The sequence below is a fragment of the Eumetopias jubatus genome, unplaced genomic scaffold (assembly GCF_037043125.1).
Source record: "Eumetopias jubatus isolate StellerSeaLion01/CBP00866 unplaced genomic scaffold, mEumJub1_p1.0 scaffold_14, whole genome shotgun sequence".
Classification (NCBI taxonomy): domain Eukaryota; kingdom Metazoa; phylum Chordata; class Mammalia; order Carnivora; family Otariidae; genus Eumetopias; species Eumetopias jubatus.
In genome coordinates, this window is record NW_028274820.1 from 94,424,435 (window position 1) to 94,441,021 (window position 16,587).

The 16,587-nt window shown below is 38.7% G+C and overlaps 1 protein-coding gene across 1 annotated transcript in view; it reads right to left on the bottom strand.

The window, feature by feature from the left end:
• Positions 1–995: 995 nt before the first annotated feature.
• KDM7A (lysine demethylase 7A) overlaps positions 996–16,587 on the bottom strand; it is an 85,069-nt gene continuing 69,477 nt past the window's right edge. Inside the window, exons 12-20 of the mRNA XM_028106397.2 lie at positions 15,006–15,215; positions 13,425–13,549; positions 13,061–13,215; positions 11,671–11,768; positions 11,013–11,158; positions 10,654–10,862; positions 9,230–9,315; positions 6,743–7,016; positions 996–6,087 (exon numbers count right to left, since the gene is read on the bottom strand). Coding sequence (XP_027962198.1) covers positions 5,993–6,087; positions 6,743–7,016; positions 9,230–9,315; positions 10,654–10,862; positions 11,013–11,158; positions 11,671–11,768; positions 13,061–13,215; positions 13,425–13,549; positions 15,006–15,215 — 1,398 coding nt within the window. The 3' untranslated portion in view covers positions 996–5,992. The remainder of the gene's footprint in view (positions 6,088–6,742; positions 7,017–9,229; positions 9,316–10,653; positions 10,863–11,012; positions 11,159–11,670; positions 11,769–13,060; positions 13,216–13,424; positions 13,550–15,005; positions 15,216–16,587) is intronic.

A 16,587-nucleotide genomic window follows, 5' to 3' on the forward strand; every position in this document is an offset into this window, starting at 1 on the left:
AAAACATTACTACAAAACTAGTAAATACCATAGCCAACAACTGTCCCCTTTTCAAATTTCACAGATTTAGAACCCCTAAAACCAATACTACCCCCACATCGCCACCCTCTACACCCCCACCCCCCCAAAAAAAAAAAACCTGCTGAAGCACTGGCAAAGTTAGACATTTCACAGTAAATGTGAAAATTCATATTATATAATCTCTTAAAATGAACCTTTTCACCCTCTTTCCACAGCATGAAACTGTTATGGCTTAATTTATATTAAAAGTAGAAAAGTCTTTTCGGAAGGAAATACAGTCTGCAAAGATGCATATGTGTTTCCTGATCAGTGCTATTTCATACCTAACAACTGCATGACTTGCTTTTGCAGTCAGAAGCTGTTTTTTGAAAAAACTGAGGTTATAGCTTTTGATTCAGTCTAACCATAAATGTAAGGCCCTTAGTTTGGTTTAGGTTTCTTTTGCAAGATAAAATAACCTTGGGGTTCACTTAGCAAGTTACACCTCAGGTCCCTGACTATAATGTGGAAGTTTATATGTATGCTTTGTAAAAATAAAAGGTTACTTATGAATCTCAGAAGGAAGAAATGATTCTATGCAAGGAATCAACTCCTCATTATATAACACTCTTCATGCTGGTAACTGTTACCAACCAAAATCCACCAAAGAAATGTAAGAGTATGTCTGGATTACTTTATTCCTGCAAAATATTATATTTTCCAGCACTTATGATCATTGTTTTGGTGAAAGATCTTGGGGAAAAAGAGCTGACATTTAGAAAAGGAAATGGCCAAAATAAAACTGGGTGGAGGCAAGGTTTATCTTTATGATTAAGTTCCCTTTAGGACTGCTTTCTGAAATAAAGAAAAGTGAATTCAGAATGTCACAGGTCTTGCATAGGTAAACTACTTGGAGGTCAAGGGCTACGTGGTAGCCAGGGTTTATTAGTGAAATAGTGCAGAGCAGATAAACTTGGAAGAATCACTGAATACAGTTTCAAAAACGTTTTAACAAAAAATTTAATTTTGCACTTATTAAGACAAAGCTTTAGGACACCAGAAAGGGCACCAAGGGTGAGTGGGAGAGTCTAAGGGGTAGAATGCACGCAAGTGAGTATTATTTTCCCTACCCATCATAAAGGGAAAAAATACTATAAAAGAATAAAACCACAGTCATGATAAGCTAATTGCTTTGGAAATAGGCATTTGCTTAACGACCTTACTTTAAAATTTTTATGTAAGGGTATCAAATATTTGACTTACGGCATGACGTTCAGTGAAAGACAAAGGGTTTTTAGTAAGGCTACAGTATTAAAATTAAATTACGTTCATCAGCAATGTAGTAAGTATATTATTTGTCCCCCCTTCTTTCCACCTGACTTGTAGTAAGCGTGTGATCATCATCCACCACTGGATGAGCAGAGGATGCACAGTGTCACACAACAGAGGCTGAGGAAGCAAGGTACCTGAGGTCTAAGGGTTCACTGTGACCCCAGGTGAGTCACTGCCCTCCTGGCTTTGTCTCCTTTATTTACTGGCAACACTCTTTTCCTAAGCTCACGATCTGAAGCTCAACCTTCTCAAGACTGCTTTAGATAAAGGCCCAGGACATCTGAAAATGACTGATGATTTTTAGCTTCTCTTTTCAGAGGGAGCAATTAGCTTAATGGTTAATGGGGGAAAATGAGCTTTTGAAAAATTTTCAGATTTACATTATTCATTTCTTAATATGTAATTGCAAAATGCTTACATGCTGCAATAGTTACTTCAGGCAGTAGTCAAGTGGGCCGTACAATTACTCATCCCCTCTTTGGGGACTAGCCCCATGACTACAGAGAGCATCTCTTGAAAAGGGCAGAAAGAATCTTCTCCTTTGAAGATGTCCAGTCAGGTCTCCTTCCCAGCACTACAGTGCTTTCTCCCTCTACCCAACAAGCTGCTGCTAGCCAACCCTGAGCGGTCTTTGTTGGTTCTGAACACCTTTTATTTTTTTCCCTAGCTCCTTGGGTAGTTGCTACATCATCTTAATTCCATGACTTATTTGAGCAGAGACCCCAACTTTTATCGAGTGCCTGAAGAGTAGGCAGAATCTGTGGAGCAGTACTGTGCTAATTCCTCTTTGAGCAAAACCTAAAACCATTTTTGAATTCCTTTAAATCATCCTTATGATTACTTGGGGATAAATGTTCTCACTCTTATCCATAAACTATCTCACTTCTTTTTCTTTCACTTCAAAGCATGGATTCTGATTTTAATTCAACACCTTGTTAGCGATTCTTCAGAGGTTTTAGGTAGCATGCTCTGGGCACATATACACTTGATATGAAACAAATTTTATAAGTAATAGTTTTCACTTAAAAAAGCATATAAATGTGCATTGTCAGTTGTAACTTAAATAATGATAAATTATCTGCAAGTATAAAAAGTGTTAATAATTAAGGAATGCTTTTCTATGTTTTTCTTAACCACATTTTTATCCAAACTTACAAATGAGAAAACCAAGACTCAGAAAGAGTAAGTGACTTATTTACGGTCACACAGTTGATACATAAATGACAGAACTTGGACAAAAACCCAGGTTCGTGCTCCCTTCCATGCTATATACCACACCTCTCTATTACCAACATTAAACTATTAACTTTTGAAATGTTTCTTAAATTTTAAAAACTAAAAAAAAAAATTACTTCCACTTCTACAGTTGTACATTTCAGTTGAAACTAATGAAGTTATGCTATTTTTCTTAATACATGGGCCCTCTTTTGCTTAAAGTTTGCTGAGAAATGAAAATAATACTGCTTATTTCTTGGAGAAGATACCTTCAAGAGCAGAGATCCCAACTTCAGCTTTATATTCCCCCACAGTGCTAAGTCGTGTTGGGCACACAGACGTTGGATAAATACCTGCTGCCATCATACAGGTCAATACAGTAGAGTTCATTTAAAAGGCAATGATTAGGATTATTAAAAAACAGATCGGTATTCAAGCTAAGCATTTAAGTCGTGATAACGATGGTCTTGTTTTCTCTGAGTTTCTATGATGTCAGTCAGAATTTTTAATTCTGTATGCTTATGAAATTCAGTGTATTTCTAGGATGCTGCACTACTATAAACTGCCAGTCTTGTATTGTTGACTTCCTTAATCAGTCCTGGAAAGCATATTATGTGACATCATGAGTTACAGGACCAGGGATCCCAGGTTAACAGAAGTCACTTACTTGAATCAATACAGAAAAATCATTATCTACTACTGCCATTAAAATCGCATACATTAAGTCCAACTGTTTTATCTATTTATTTGCACCTAACTAGCTAAATGCCACCACTGTTGTCTCCTTGTCTAAGCTGCAGTGTCTGTGTGGTAGAAGGGTTTATAAACAAGACTGAGGAAAACATGAAAGGTTGTCTATCACAGCCGAATCCAGACCCTGGCTGCAGTCACCTCAAAGTCCAGCCACTTCCAAGAGATAAAGGGATGCATCAGAGCTAGTAAGTTTAGAACAAGTTTGACCAGGCAACTCACTGGGCCAGTAGGCTGAATTTTCACCAATTTGGAAAAAGATACATGAATTCTGTCTCAGTGCTTAGATTATCTTACGGCAAGTTTTTTTTAACTTAGCCAGTTCAAGGGCTAAACCCGCCAAAAATGAATCCACAGTACCTTCACTTAATACTTACACATACTGGCTACTTAAAATTAGATTTACTGGCCTAAGTACACAGAGCAGATATTGGTCACCATTTTAATTTATAAAAATAAATTGATTTTAATTTTTATAGCTAAAGAAAAGAAGTCAGGTAATTAGAAATACTTAGAGCTATGAAAAATGTAAAGAAAACAAAAGAACCCAAGATCATGACGTAGCTGGAAGAACGAATTATAATTCTGATTTCTTAAACCAAAACAAAATCATGTGAACTCTAACACTAAAACGGTGTCTACAGAAAACCAAAACATCACAATAATATATTGGGAGGTAGGAAAATCAGTCAAACCCCAACTTTTGACATCTTGAGATCACATGACCAAACAAATGACTGATTATATCCATCTCTTAACCAGTTTTGGCATAGTGTAGACAGAGTTTAAGTAGGCCCTTTACAGACACTTAGTGTTTCCATAAAAATTCCTTTTCCTGACACCCAGATAAGTCCCAGAATTTGGTCCAGTCACTTGGACCAAAAAGGTTAATCCATAAGCTATTTTGTATTTATTCCATGAGATACTGAAATGGAGACATAATAAGAAATATTTCTCTTTGAAAATACACATTTGAATGCAACCATGAAAGATGACAGCATCGATTTTTTTCTTAGAGCTTCAAGTGATACTTAATACAGAAGGGAAAGTCCTGCTACCTTGCTGAGTAAAAAAGAGACAAATCCATAATATGGCCATATTACTTCTCCATAAAAATAAATTTTATCCTATCTGCCTCTATTTTCTTTGTAGAAATTTGTAAAATGTTCTTTTGTCAGAATTGGGAATATCTTCACCCCAGCCCCAGAAATCACTTCTTTTTATGCCATGGGGAGGAAAAGGGAAAATATAAGCTATTGCAAGCAACTGAAAACTGGCATTTAGTAAGAACTGTGCATAAAGGAGAGAAATGATTCCTTAAAGCTCAACCAGATACTTAATCTCAATATGCACTGGTTAAGTTAGGACAGATGGAAGGAACTGCAAGAAGCACCCATTTTACTCCAAGTCTGTATCTTAAATAATTCTTTAGAAGGTTAAGAAATAAGAAACTAAACACACATACACCCAAAAGATCTACTCCAACATGCTTGCTTCTATACAACTTAATATAGTATAGTCCTATTATATTACGGATTATGCAGATTTGAATATACTAAGTCAAACCATATCTCATTATTTTCCAACAAGTTAGGTACACAGAATAAAAGCGTCATAAAATATAGCCTCTGGGGCAGGTGCTCGTTCTGCCCTCCAACACCAGCAGTATGAAGAAGGCCCTCTGTAGTTACAAATGTTTTTGAAAAACTATAAACATGACAATTTAACCAAACTTATAACCCTTTTCCCACAAGTAGGAAAACGATATTAAAGCTGTTCTCTTTGGGACCCAGATATCATCAGCAAAAATGAAAATGCAAGAAGCCTATTATTATAGAATTAGAAGAAAACTGCAATGTCAAACAAAAGAGAAATGTGGGATCTTTTATGTAATTTCTTACACGTTGGCTATGAAAGTGTTTCCCTGCAAAGAGAAGAGTCTTGTTGCGTCGTCACAAAATGATGGGGAGTGCAGAGGGAAGGTGGGATATAAGGTAATCGACCTGGATAACAGTATGCACCTTGGATGTTAGCAAAAGCGAAGCTAATAGCTTATAAAAAACACATGAAATATATAAAATAAAATGATTTTCATATACATCTTAATTTAAAATAATTAATGCATCAAATCCCTGTTTAAGACTTTAACCTGAATATCAAATTTAAGAGTCCAGACTAGTTACTGTTACCGTGGCTCTTCCCCACATGTAACATACACACTATCAAAAATAATTTAAAAACTTTCACATTCTTAAATCTAAATTAGTGAGATAGTTCTCCAGAAATCTTCCAAATAAATAGCTTTAAAAAAGAAAGAATTTAAAAGCTGTTAACTTTAAAAAAAAATCTGTTAAATAAATTATTGATAATTCTTTACCCTACCACTGAAAATAAATCAAGACACTACCAACAACAAAATGAAATTCAAGCCCTGACAAGAGACCTTTTCCAGTTCAAGGTCTCTTTTTAAGGTTCTACCCTCCTTCTTCCTCTCCCCCACCAGGTCCGAAACGGTTATTGCTGAGTGGGTGTGGCACAGTGAAAATGCAGCATCGGTTCATTTTGTTCTTCAGGCAGTGTTCTCTACTGTACATGCAAACTGCTTCAGGCGGGGGCATGGCGGGAGCGCCAGGCTCGCGCGCGCCTCCGAAACCAGTTTGTCTCCAAAGGGAAGAGTGGCCACAACAGCAGCTCGTCACACAAAGAAACGGGCATGGCCATTTCTGTTCAACTTAAGGATCTTCCCAAGACGTTGTTTGGCTGTTGCCATTCCTTTTTTTGGACGTTTACCTAGAAGACAGCAACAATAGCGTGGGTAATAGTGAAAATCATGCTTGACAGACAGAACCCGGGAGACTTCAAGGGAGAGCTATGCGGCGAGCAAGCCTTTTCGGTGTTCTGAAGGGGCAAAGTCACACTCCTGGAATTCTACTGTTTCGAACCTCCCATCTCATTACTTGAGAGATAAAGGACAACCTCCTTCACATGACTTACCAGGCCGACCCACAGTCTAATCCCTGCCTCTCTTGAGCAGGAGCCCTGACCGTATCTTGCCTCAAATTGTGCTTCAGCCACAAAATTGACTGCAGTTTCATACTGTTTCTCGTACTGTTTCTCACCTTGGTACCGGGGCCATACTATCTCCTTGACCTTCACTGCGGTCTACTCTGGCACTTCCCCAACCCAGCAGAGCTAACCCTTTACCATCCTTATCAGGATCTACCTCCTCCTCCAGGAAGCCACTCCCAATCCTCAGGACCAACCTAGGGAGCCTTCTTCTCTGTTCCCACAGTAACCTGTGCACGCCGCCCTCACTGCGCCATCCAGAGTGCATCAGGCTGGAAGCGGCTTGAGGGCAGGGACCACTACACATCTATCTGAACTGCCACTGTCACTGTCATACACGGTCAAAAATACACTCAGCCCATAGACGTGTCAAAGTTACCTTTTGTTGCCTGGTTGCTGATAGGTGGTGGATTTGATGCAGGTCTCTTGGTGGGGTGAAGGGGCACTGAATAGGAAGTTTCACCAACTGGCCTTTCTGGGCTTATGCTGCCATTATTTATCTGGCACACCCCCGAAATCAAGCTTGAATTCTGTGTATACTTCCCATTTGGAGGGCTTGAGCCACTGCTGTCCACAGAATTCCTACTTTGTACCTTCTGACTGATTTCTGATGAACCTTCCTTTTTGATGCATTTCTGGCCTCTACTTAAATCCTAAAAAAGGAAGGAAGTAAGGCTGGATTTTTAGAGTTCCTTTACGATAAGTGAGGTATTTAACCTCTCTATGCAATAGCAAGTCAAGGGAGAGAAGATATCGACTACTGAACTTTGGTTTTCTTAACATGTAGCAGCCACAGACGACCACCCCTTCAGGATGGTCATGTCATTCCAAAACCTCACAGCACGAAATGACTCAAGTATGGAAGTTTTACATCATAACTTAACTCCAGAAGAAAACATTTTTATTTATATATTATATATATATAAACTTTATACATATATATTTAAATGCGCATATTTATATATAAAATATAGAATATGTAACGTCTATTATTTATTATAATATGGCATTCTGCATGTGCCATGACATGCCACAGAAGGAATGTGTGGCAGGGACATGCGGGCCTACCAATTCCTCAGCACGTCACAGATCCCATCTCTCTCACGATGTAGTGCGCTATCTTTTTTAGAATCTAACTTCTGTTAAGGTTCATCTCCACGGTATTTAAATTGTTTCCTAAAAAAAGCACCTAGGTGCTGAGCCCCAAGCCTGGTTTTCCTCTAACAATTCTTCCCCCAGTCCCTTTAAGAGATCACTGAGTGAGCCATCAGGAAAAAACCAACAATGCTACTGACGGGTAGGTCTTAAAACCAATGGAAAGGGTCATGACCAGAATATAAAAAAGAAAGGAAAATATAAACGTGAAAAGAGCATACTTGCAGATGTGATGTTTCATGAAACTAGCTGTTTGTGTGTGTGTGATGTAAAATAAATTCCTAATTCTGTAATGGTCAAGTAAGTTTTAAAAACAGCATTACAGGCAAAAGAAATCTGATTTTCTCTAAGGTGATCTTGCTAATCATCTGTCCTCTCCTTCTTTATTTTCAAAGACAATTATAAAAACAACAGCTAGATTTAAATAATACCTTACTTTTTTAAAAAACTATTTTATTTTTAAGTAATCTCTACACCCAAGGTGGGGCTCAAACTTACACCCCTGCGATCAAGAGTTGCATGCTCTACCGACTGAGCCAGCCAGGCGCCCCAATAATGGCTTATTTTCAATACTGAATCCTATAATGCTAATAAGTTATAAATGTAATGACCAGTGAGACACTATAAATCATACACTGAATTAAATGAATTACTAATAGTTAGGGGATTCCTTCCTTGACCTTTGATTCTGGAGCACATTCTTCTATTTAAAGAACTTGTACTTACAAAACGTTGCCTTAAAAAATAACTTGGCTCTTTTTCTCATTGTAAAATGTTTAAGTATTTAGAAAATGTAGATAAGCTACATGAAGAAAATAAAAACCACCCTTGAGGGGCGCCTGAGTGGCTCAGTTGGTTAAGCGTCTGTCTCTTGATCATGGCTTGATCTCAGGGTCCTGAGTTTAAGCCCCGCATTGGAGCCTACATCCCAGCATGGAGCCCACTTAAACAAACACCTAAGATTCCACTACTCAGTGTATGATTGGGGTTGGAGAAGGTAGAGGACTCTACTCTGCAGCATGAGAATTTTGATTCTTTGGCTGTCATTTTCCAAAGTTTGTAGCAAAAGGTCATATTGCCTTTCTTGTTTGGTGCTACTGGTAAAGCTGTGGCTTTTCAAAAAGCTATTTGAGGTTCATTTTGTTTGGTATAAGCATTAATGTGCTGGCATCCCAAGACATCAAGTGTCCTCTCTTAGAGCAAGGGCTCTTAATCTGGAGTTAATGGATGGTCTGAGTTGGTAAGGGTGGGGCACAAACCATGAGAAAATGCTATGCAAAAATCAGTATTTATGATGAACACTTTCCTGATAAGAGAGTCAGTAACTGTCATCAAATTCTCAAAGAAATTTACCGTCTAAAAATGTTCAAGAAACAATGTCAGAGATTAAAAAGAGATCCTCAGGGTACTTTTTTTCCCCCTTTCCTTCTAGCCAGACATAACTTAGAAGTGTTGGCTGTCAGGAGTTTTTAACTTTCCTTGAATCAACTATTCTTTTCCCAATCGCAGTCTATCCGTGAGCCTTGCATTAGTTGTTACATCAGAGTTCCTAAAAACGGATAGCTGTTCAAATGCGCATTTAATCGTAAATTATTTTTTAGCTTTCCATATCTAATGGTTAATTACTGGTTGCAGTAAAAAAAATAGAAAGCAAAAACAGAGTTAATGACAATCCTAAATTTCCTTTTGATGTTTCAAGCCTTGCATATACCTGAAGATGAAATCTGGAAGTTGTATCAAATTGTTTCATCCAGGAAGAGCTCCTTAAGTCTTGTTCTTCGGTCTTGACATGGTACCCTAAACAGAAGTTTTAACTAAATTATCTCCACACAAACTTGATCATAACAAGCAAAATTAACCTAATGTTATAACAAAGTACATTTAGGTTGACGTTTTATTAAAAAATGAATATGTTAACTCTATTTACTCATACACTTTCCACCACACTGCTTTGCCTCTCAAAAAAACAAGAGAGTCACCAGCTCACAATCCAGCATGTTAATTCTTTAAATTCTCTCAAAGACTGCCTCTATATGACAGGTTTTGTGCCAGATGCTGGAAGCTCCAGAGTCAAATTCTATGGCCATCTGTTGTAGATGGAAAAGCCAAATGCAATATACTCTCTAAAACCGGTATATTTTTCCATACAGAATGAAGGCATATGCTTGCCTGAACTCTGCAGTACTTTCATAGAAGCCTTCTTTTCAAGTGAGGACCAAAGAAATGACAGGGAGACAGAATGGTGTGGACAGACAAGCCCAGACCTGAATTTGAGTTTTTCCTTTACCGATGCATCTTTAGGCAAGTTACCTAACCTCTCTAAACCTCAGTTTCCTCTTACACAATAAGCCGAGATTTTGAGATCAGACAGTCCTGGGTTCCAATTCCAACACCACTGGATAATAATAGCTATGTAAGTATGGGCAAGTTCAATTAACTTCACTAAGTCTTCTTGCCTCTACCTGTAAAAGGATTACATACACCAAAATGTGGTTTCAAGAATTAAGTGAAATGGATGTCAGGTTGCTGGTATACAATTCACACAACTAGGCGGGAATGAACACAATTTCTGCAACAGGCATTTGGTTTTTGTGTGGTACCATCTTCTCCCCCTTCCTCCTCAGACTTTCGGGCACAAAATTTCCCCCAAAGGCACAGAGAACAAAACACTACATGGCCATCACTGGTACTGTCACTGAGTCTTCTCTTTCCCAATACTTCTTTTTCAAGTAGGAGAATGTCCTCAACTAGAAACAGATCAAAACTTGTTTTCCCCCCCACATAAGGAAAGAGGATTGATGGTTCAAGCCTAGCAGACCATGTAAGACGTCTCAACACTCTTTCTACTCGGAACAGCTTATGAAAGGAAACAAGTACTAAGTGTCTCACAATAGCAGTGGTAGGATTATGCTGGTGAACATAATTCTCCAGCCATTAATTTACATTCTGAGTTCTTATAACTTGCATCTTATGTTTGTCAATATTATGTATTTTTTGGCCAATATGCTTAACATCATTTCCAACTATAGATGTGCAATTCTTATTCATAATGTCTAACCTCAACTAGGATTACAGAGCTATGAAGTTGGGGGGTCCTATGTTACTTTTCAGAGACCAATCATTTATGTTTCTTACCATATTCCACTGGTTTATCACAGCGATACACCTGTCTAGCCTCATGGTTACTGCTGTGGCAGCCGCCGGGATCCTGGAGAGAGTCTCTTTTGCCACTGCAGTCTGTGCTTTGAATCTGCCTCTGTAAACATGTGGAGTAGTGCAACCCTGCCATAGACAACATGCCCTGAATAGCTTCTTCCTCTGTGCTCGTCGAGGTAGGACATTCCCTAAAGAGAAGTTAAGCAAAAGGACAAGAGCTTATTTCTTCGTTTGGCATCTTCAGTAACATTTAGAATTAAAAAATGTTTTCATATACGCAGAGTTTCATGTAGTTTACATCACAATGTAATAAGACTACTAACCATCAGAAAGCCTACCTTTTAATTGGAATTTCACTTCTAGATGGCTTCTGGCCCTTCTGAAGGAAGTTCCTCATCACAATAGAGTCCTCCTTGAAGTTTGATGTTATTTCTTGTTTCTTTTCATCACCTGAACTTTCAGACTCTTCAGTGGTAAAATTTTTCTGAGATAATAAAAATAGTTAAATGGAAGCAAATCTATGTAAGAAATCTGATTAAGTCTCTACTAACTAAAAACACTGTATCAGTCTAGGCAAAGTTAGAATCTTAATTATCATGGAATTATTTCTGTATTTCCTATGACAGGGTTAAAATCTCTAGTAATTACAGTATAGAATTCCTTAGTAAAAACATACAGTACAGGTTTTCTTTAAAGTGAAATGAAATATAATCTATGAGAAATATGAGAAATATAAGAACAGTATCTCCATCCACCCTTTCTAAAACCAGACAAAAGCTATGTTTATCAAATGTAAACAGTCACATGACAGGGTGCGTGCGTGCGTGCGTGCGTGCGTGCGTGTGTGTGATTACCATTACAGGGAAGACCTTGTGCCACAAAGGTCATAGAGACAGGCTTTGGGAAAAGCTGTCATTTATTTTCCCCCACAGGTGAAGGAAAGGAGGTGTCATCTTTCCATCAAACAATGCACAAGTCACAGGGGTTTGGGCATACCAGTGCATTGCAATCGGGTCCAGAGTCTTCTGAATCAGAAATATCAGAATATTCTGATGATCGATTCCTGAGTTCTGATTTCACACTTGTAAAAAACCCTGAGAAGAGAAAGGAAGAGAGAAAAAGAGAAAGTCAGTGGAAGCTTACGAACAGGGTGGTACCTGAAGTCAGACCAGCTTCCACGTAGGTCCTGACTGCCCTGGTTCCATCCATTTCCACTGCTTTCATCTTCTTCATTCCTTTCTTCCCCCAAAGACTTTTCTCCCGAACTGACCAAGATACAGACTGCATTGTACTCTTAAAACGTTTGTGGCATTTACTGAACATGATGATACATTCCTCATTTGCGTGGAAATTTTCTATTTCTTTCCAGAAAAAAACCTCCGATGCTAAAATTGCCTACAAGATGCTTTTCACTTTCCCTCTTGCATTTTTTCTCTCAACAGAAAACAAAAAGATAACTCTCCTAAACCTCAAAAGCACTCAAGTAGACAGTGAATTCAACAAGCTTAAAAAGCAGGCTTTACCACTGCTCTTCTCTCCCACTGCTCTTCTCTCCCACGAGGCACTGCCAACTAACAACTGTTTGATAACTCCATTGATTAGCTGCCTTTCCCCTGGCATGTGACACATTCAGAGTCACCAACTACAGCAATACCAAATTTACTTAGAATTAGCTGGAACTGAGATATTCAACACAGATGAAATGTTAATTTTTCTTGTCAAGTTATCAAAGTATTTAATCACTTTTTAAAATAGAAGGAGGGTATAAGGAGGCCCTGAAAAATGCTAAGAAATTAAGACTTCACTCAAAGAAGAACGATCTCAAGAAGGAGGAGGCGTTACTATTTGTCACACTGATGATAACCAATTAGTAACCAAGTAGAGGTCTTCCTGTCAACAGGCCATCAAAGAGAACAATACATGGATTACTAATAGCTTCAGAGAGCTAATTATATATGTCTCCTAATTCTGAAAACCATATACATGTTAGCTAAAATTCTATATGACACTGTATTAAAAAATAAAAAATAAAGAAACTGTATTAAACTTCTGACTATTTTATTATTTCGAGTAGAGGCCCATAAGATGCAAAAGCTTTCATGTCACTCTTGTAAAAAATGTCACCTGACAAGGGTGTCACTGACCAGCACATACCCTCGTCACTAAAAACACCTTCCCTGGGCACGATACCTTGCTTGGCAGTCACATTCACATTTCCCTCATGGATACACCACTCAGAGACACTTCAGGTTTCTACGAAGAGTATTAGGGGCACGACAATTTTCAATACTACTACAAACTTAAGACCTTTAAGATTAGCACATGACTTTACATATTAGCACTAGGTAATAAGCAGACCTTCAAAAGGCCATGAAAAAAAACATACTGTTACGTGGTTTTTGAGACTCGTCATTCTCCACCCCTTCTATCCCTGGACTCTCTTCCATCTTCATTTTTGCCTTTTTTGTCCTTCTCTTGTCCTCCTCATTTTCACTATCTGCTGTATAGAGACTTGGATCTGCGAAGGGTTGTCTCTCATCCCTGCACACAGAGGGGAAAATAATCAAGTCACAAAACGGTGCGACACTGCAGCCAAATAGTATGCCCTCCCCCTTAATCTCCAGCTGGAGAGGAGAACTGAGACACGTTCCCTGTACGGGAGTCGGACGTGCACTGGTGGGGACCAGCGGTTAAACAGAGGGAATCCACGGCAAACTCATCTGTATGACATTTTGCTCTACTTTACGTACTTAATTATCCTTCCATTTGTCAGCAGTAACCGTAGATCATTATCTTTTGCCCTCCATTCAGGTACCGTGGAAGATGGCTGGAGATGCTTGTTAAATTTTCCATTCAGTTTAGAGCTCAAGATGTCCTTAAAGTATAAAAACAGAACTTAACTTACCATCTGCCCTCAGACGTGCCTGCCTGCCTAAAGGAACCCAGGACGGCACCGCCTCCCACCACGGCCCTGCAGCCCAAACTGTGCACGGTGCACCGCCCTGACGCTCAGTGGCTCCTGAAACCAAAGCAGGACTATGGTTCCCCTTTCTGTCCAGCCACTAACAATAAAACACATTTTATAAAGCAGAATGTAAAATTTACATCAAGTAAATTCAAAGACATTTCACTCTTGCAGAAAGCTGAAGAGCTAGAGAAGCAGCGCCTTAATGTGTTTGAATTCTCTTTCCCTCACTCCTTCCTGCTGAAGCACCAGCTGCTGGCTCCTTTCCGGTCCTCCTACCCTTGAACTAATAATCCCTCCTTCCCACGAGGCACTGTCAGCAACTCCTGGATCACCACCCTGCTACCACTGGGGACAAAGGCCACCGTGTGACATAAAAGCACAATAGCAGCTCGTTTTTAAAAAAGAGTATTTCCTTTTTGTGGACACTTCTTTCTTTAATAACAAATAGAACCTTTCATAATAAGCTAAGTCTTCTCCCAGAGGGCTAAGGGTTAGAGAGGTTCAGAACAACAAAGTTTAAAACAATATCAATACAATTATTTAAATGCAAAATCTTTAAGTTATAATTTCTATAGAATTTCTTCAAATATTTTAATTCAGAAATACTTCTATCTTACTCATTTTAAACTATTCCTGTCCTTTAAGATGTGCAATGATGGATATGTCTCATCACAAACTCACTACCATGTTTTACAAAGGCCCCGCCCCTCTCCCCTTTGTCCATTAAGCCAGCATTTCCCAAATTTAAATGGGTTTATTCTAATAGTCTCCCATTCCGATAGCTGCCCGTGCTGGTACTGCTGGGGGAGGAATAGGCTTTCTGCACTTGCTCTTCCCTTTGTTTCCGCAAAGCTTTGTATCCACTTGACTTCTTCCAATATTCATCAGCTCAAACGCCACCACCTGACAGGCTCTCTGACGGCCCCAGCTAACGTAGCCAGCTACAGCCCAGCCCCTTTACTCTCTCTCCCTCTACTGTTTCGGCTTCCTTCAGAGTACTTATTATCTGAAATTATATTATTTTAGTATATGTCTCATCTCCTATTCTTCCAACTTGAGCTGGAATGGAAGCTACACAATGGCAGAGACTTAAGTTTCACTCTGGTAACTTCCCCAGAGCCTAGAAGAGCATAGGTTATTTGGTAAACACTCAGTAAACATGTCCGCAAAGAAAATGAGATCTACTCAGCCTACTAGAAAGCTGAAGCATATTCCCGGTCATGGACATCAGTACTGTTGGCCCCTACAATGCTAAGCAAAGATTAGAAAACAAACATGGCCAGACTATTCTTTTTATTATCCCTTTAAAGAACTTTCAGGAACAACCAAATTTCTTTCTATAACCATGAAACATAATACTTGCCTCTTCCCATGGACACATCTCTAACCTTCTGAGGACCTCCCTTGTATGGAGCTCTAGGATGTCTAGGTTAGAAGGAGTTCGGACATTATGATCTCGAAGTTTCCTCATCTTTCGTCGGGAATGGTATGGGGAAGTTGCTTCATTTGAGGATCGTGAAACTGGACACACAGTAGGAATTCCCTGAGATTTAACTGGTTTGCCATTTTCCTCCTTTAAGAATTAAATTCAGAGTGTTTTTATGACAAGGACACATACATACCTGACTCAATAATCAGCCATAAAAATATTTTAAAAAACAAAAACCATTCATATAAATAGCAAAGACCAAATCGTAACACTCATAAGATTCAACATCAGCTTTGCTGAGATCTTTATTCTCTTCTCTCCCCCACATAATATACTATGAACATAATTCTTTGATTTTAAGTATCATTTTAAAAGCTGGGTAGTATTCCACCATATAATTTATTGATGTAATACTTACTGGTAGTTATTATAGGCTGCTTCCAGTTCTTTCCTATGATGAACACTCTTTCATATATATATACTTGCATTAAATCAGTAACTGCTTTTTAAACCAAGGTCACCAATCTCTGTAGTTTTAAAAATTAACTCTATAAATATATCATGAAAAGCAATGGTATACTCTTCCCCATCCCTGATTCCCATTCTCCAGAGGCAACCACTTGCAAGTCTCCTTTTATTGTAGTGACATATACATAATTTTGTAGCACATACGAGGTAATATATACATAACTTACCATTTTACCATTTTTAAGTGGACAGTTCAGTAGCCTTAAGGACATTTCACACTGTTATGCAACCACACATCACCATCCACCTCCAGAACTTTTTAATCTTCCCAAACTTACTCTGTGCCCCTTACACAGTAACTCCCATTCCTCCTTACCACCAGCCTCTGGCAACCTTCTACTTTCTCTATGAATTTGACGCTTCTAGGAACTTCATATAAGTGGAATCACACAATAGCTGTACCTTTGTGACTGGCTTATTTCGCTTAATGTAGTATCTTTTTTTTTTTTTAAGATTTTATTTGTTTATTTGACAGACAGAGAGAAAGCGAGAGCAAGAACACAAGCAGACTCCCCGCAGAGCAGGGAACCCAATGCAGGCCTCGATCCCAGGACCCTGGGATCATGACCTGAACCAAAGGCAGATGCTTAACAACTGAGCCACCCAGGTGCCACTCACTTAATGTAATATCTTAAAGGTCCATCCATGCTGTAGCATGGGTCAGAATTTCCTTCTTTTTGCAGGCTGAATAATATTCCATGGTGTGTATATTATGTATATGCCACTTTTTGTCCACTCATTCGTCCATCATGGACAATTAGGCTGCTTCCACCTTTGGGCTGCTGTAAATGCTGCCCCCCCCCGGAACACGTATGAAAGTCCTGCTTTCAACCCTTTGGGGTATATACCCAGCACCTGCAACTCTTACAGCTGTTTTTTGTTGGTCGTAGTGTTACTTGTTCAGTTATTTGCCTCCAAATTTCTAATATGTTTAAACTGTTATTTCTTGGTTTTTCAGCTTTATTATTTTTTTTAAGATTTCATCTTT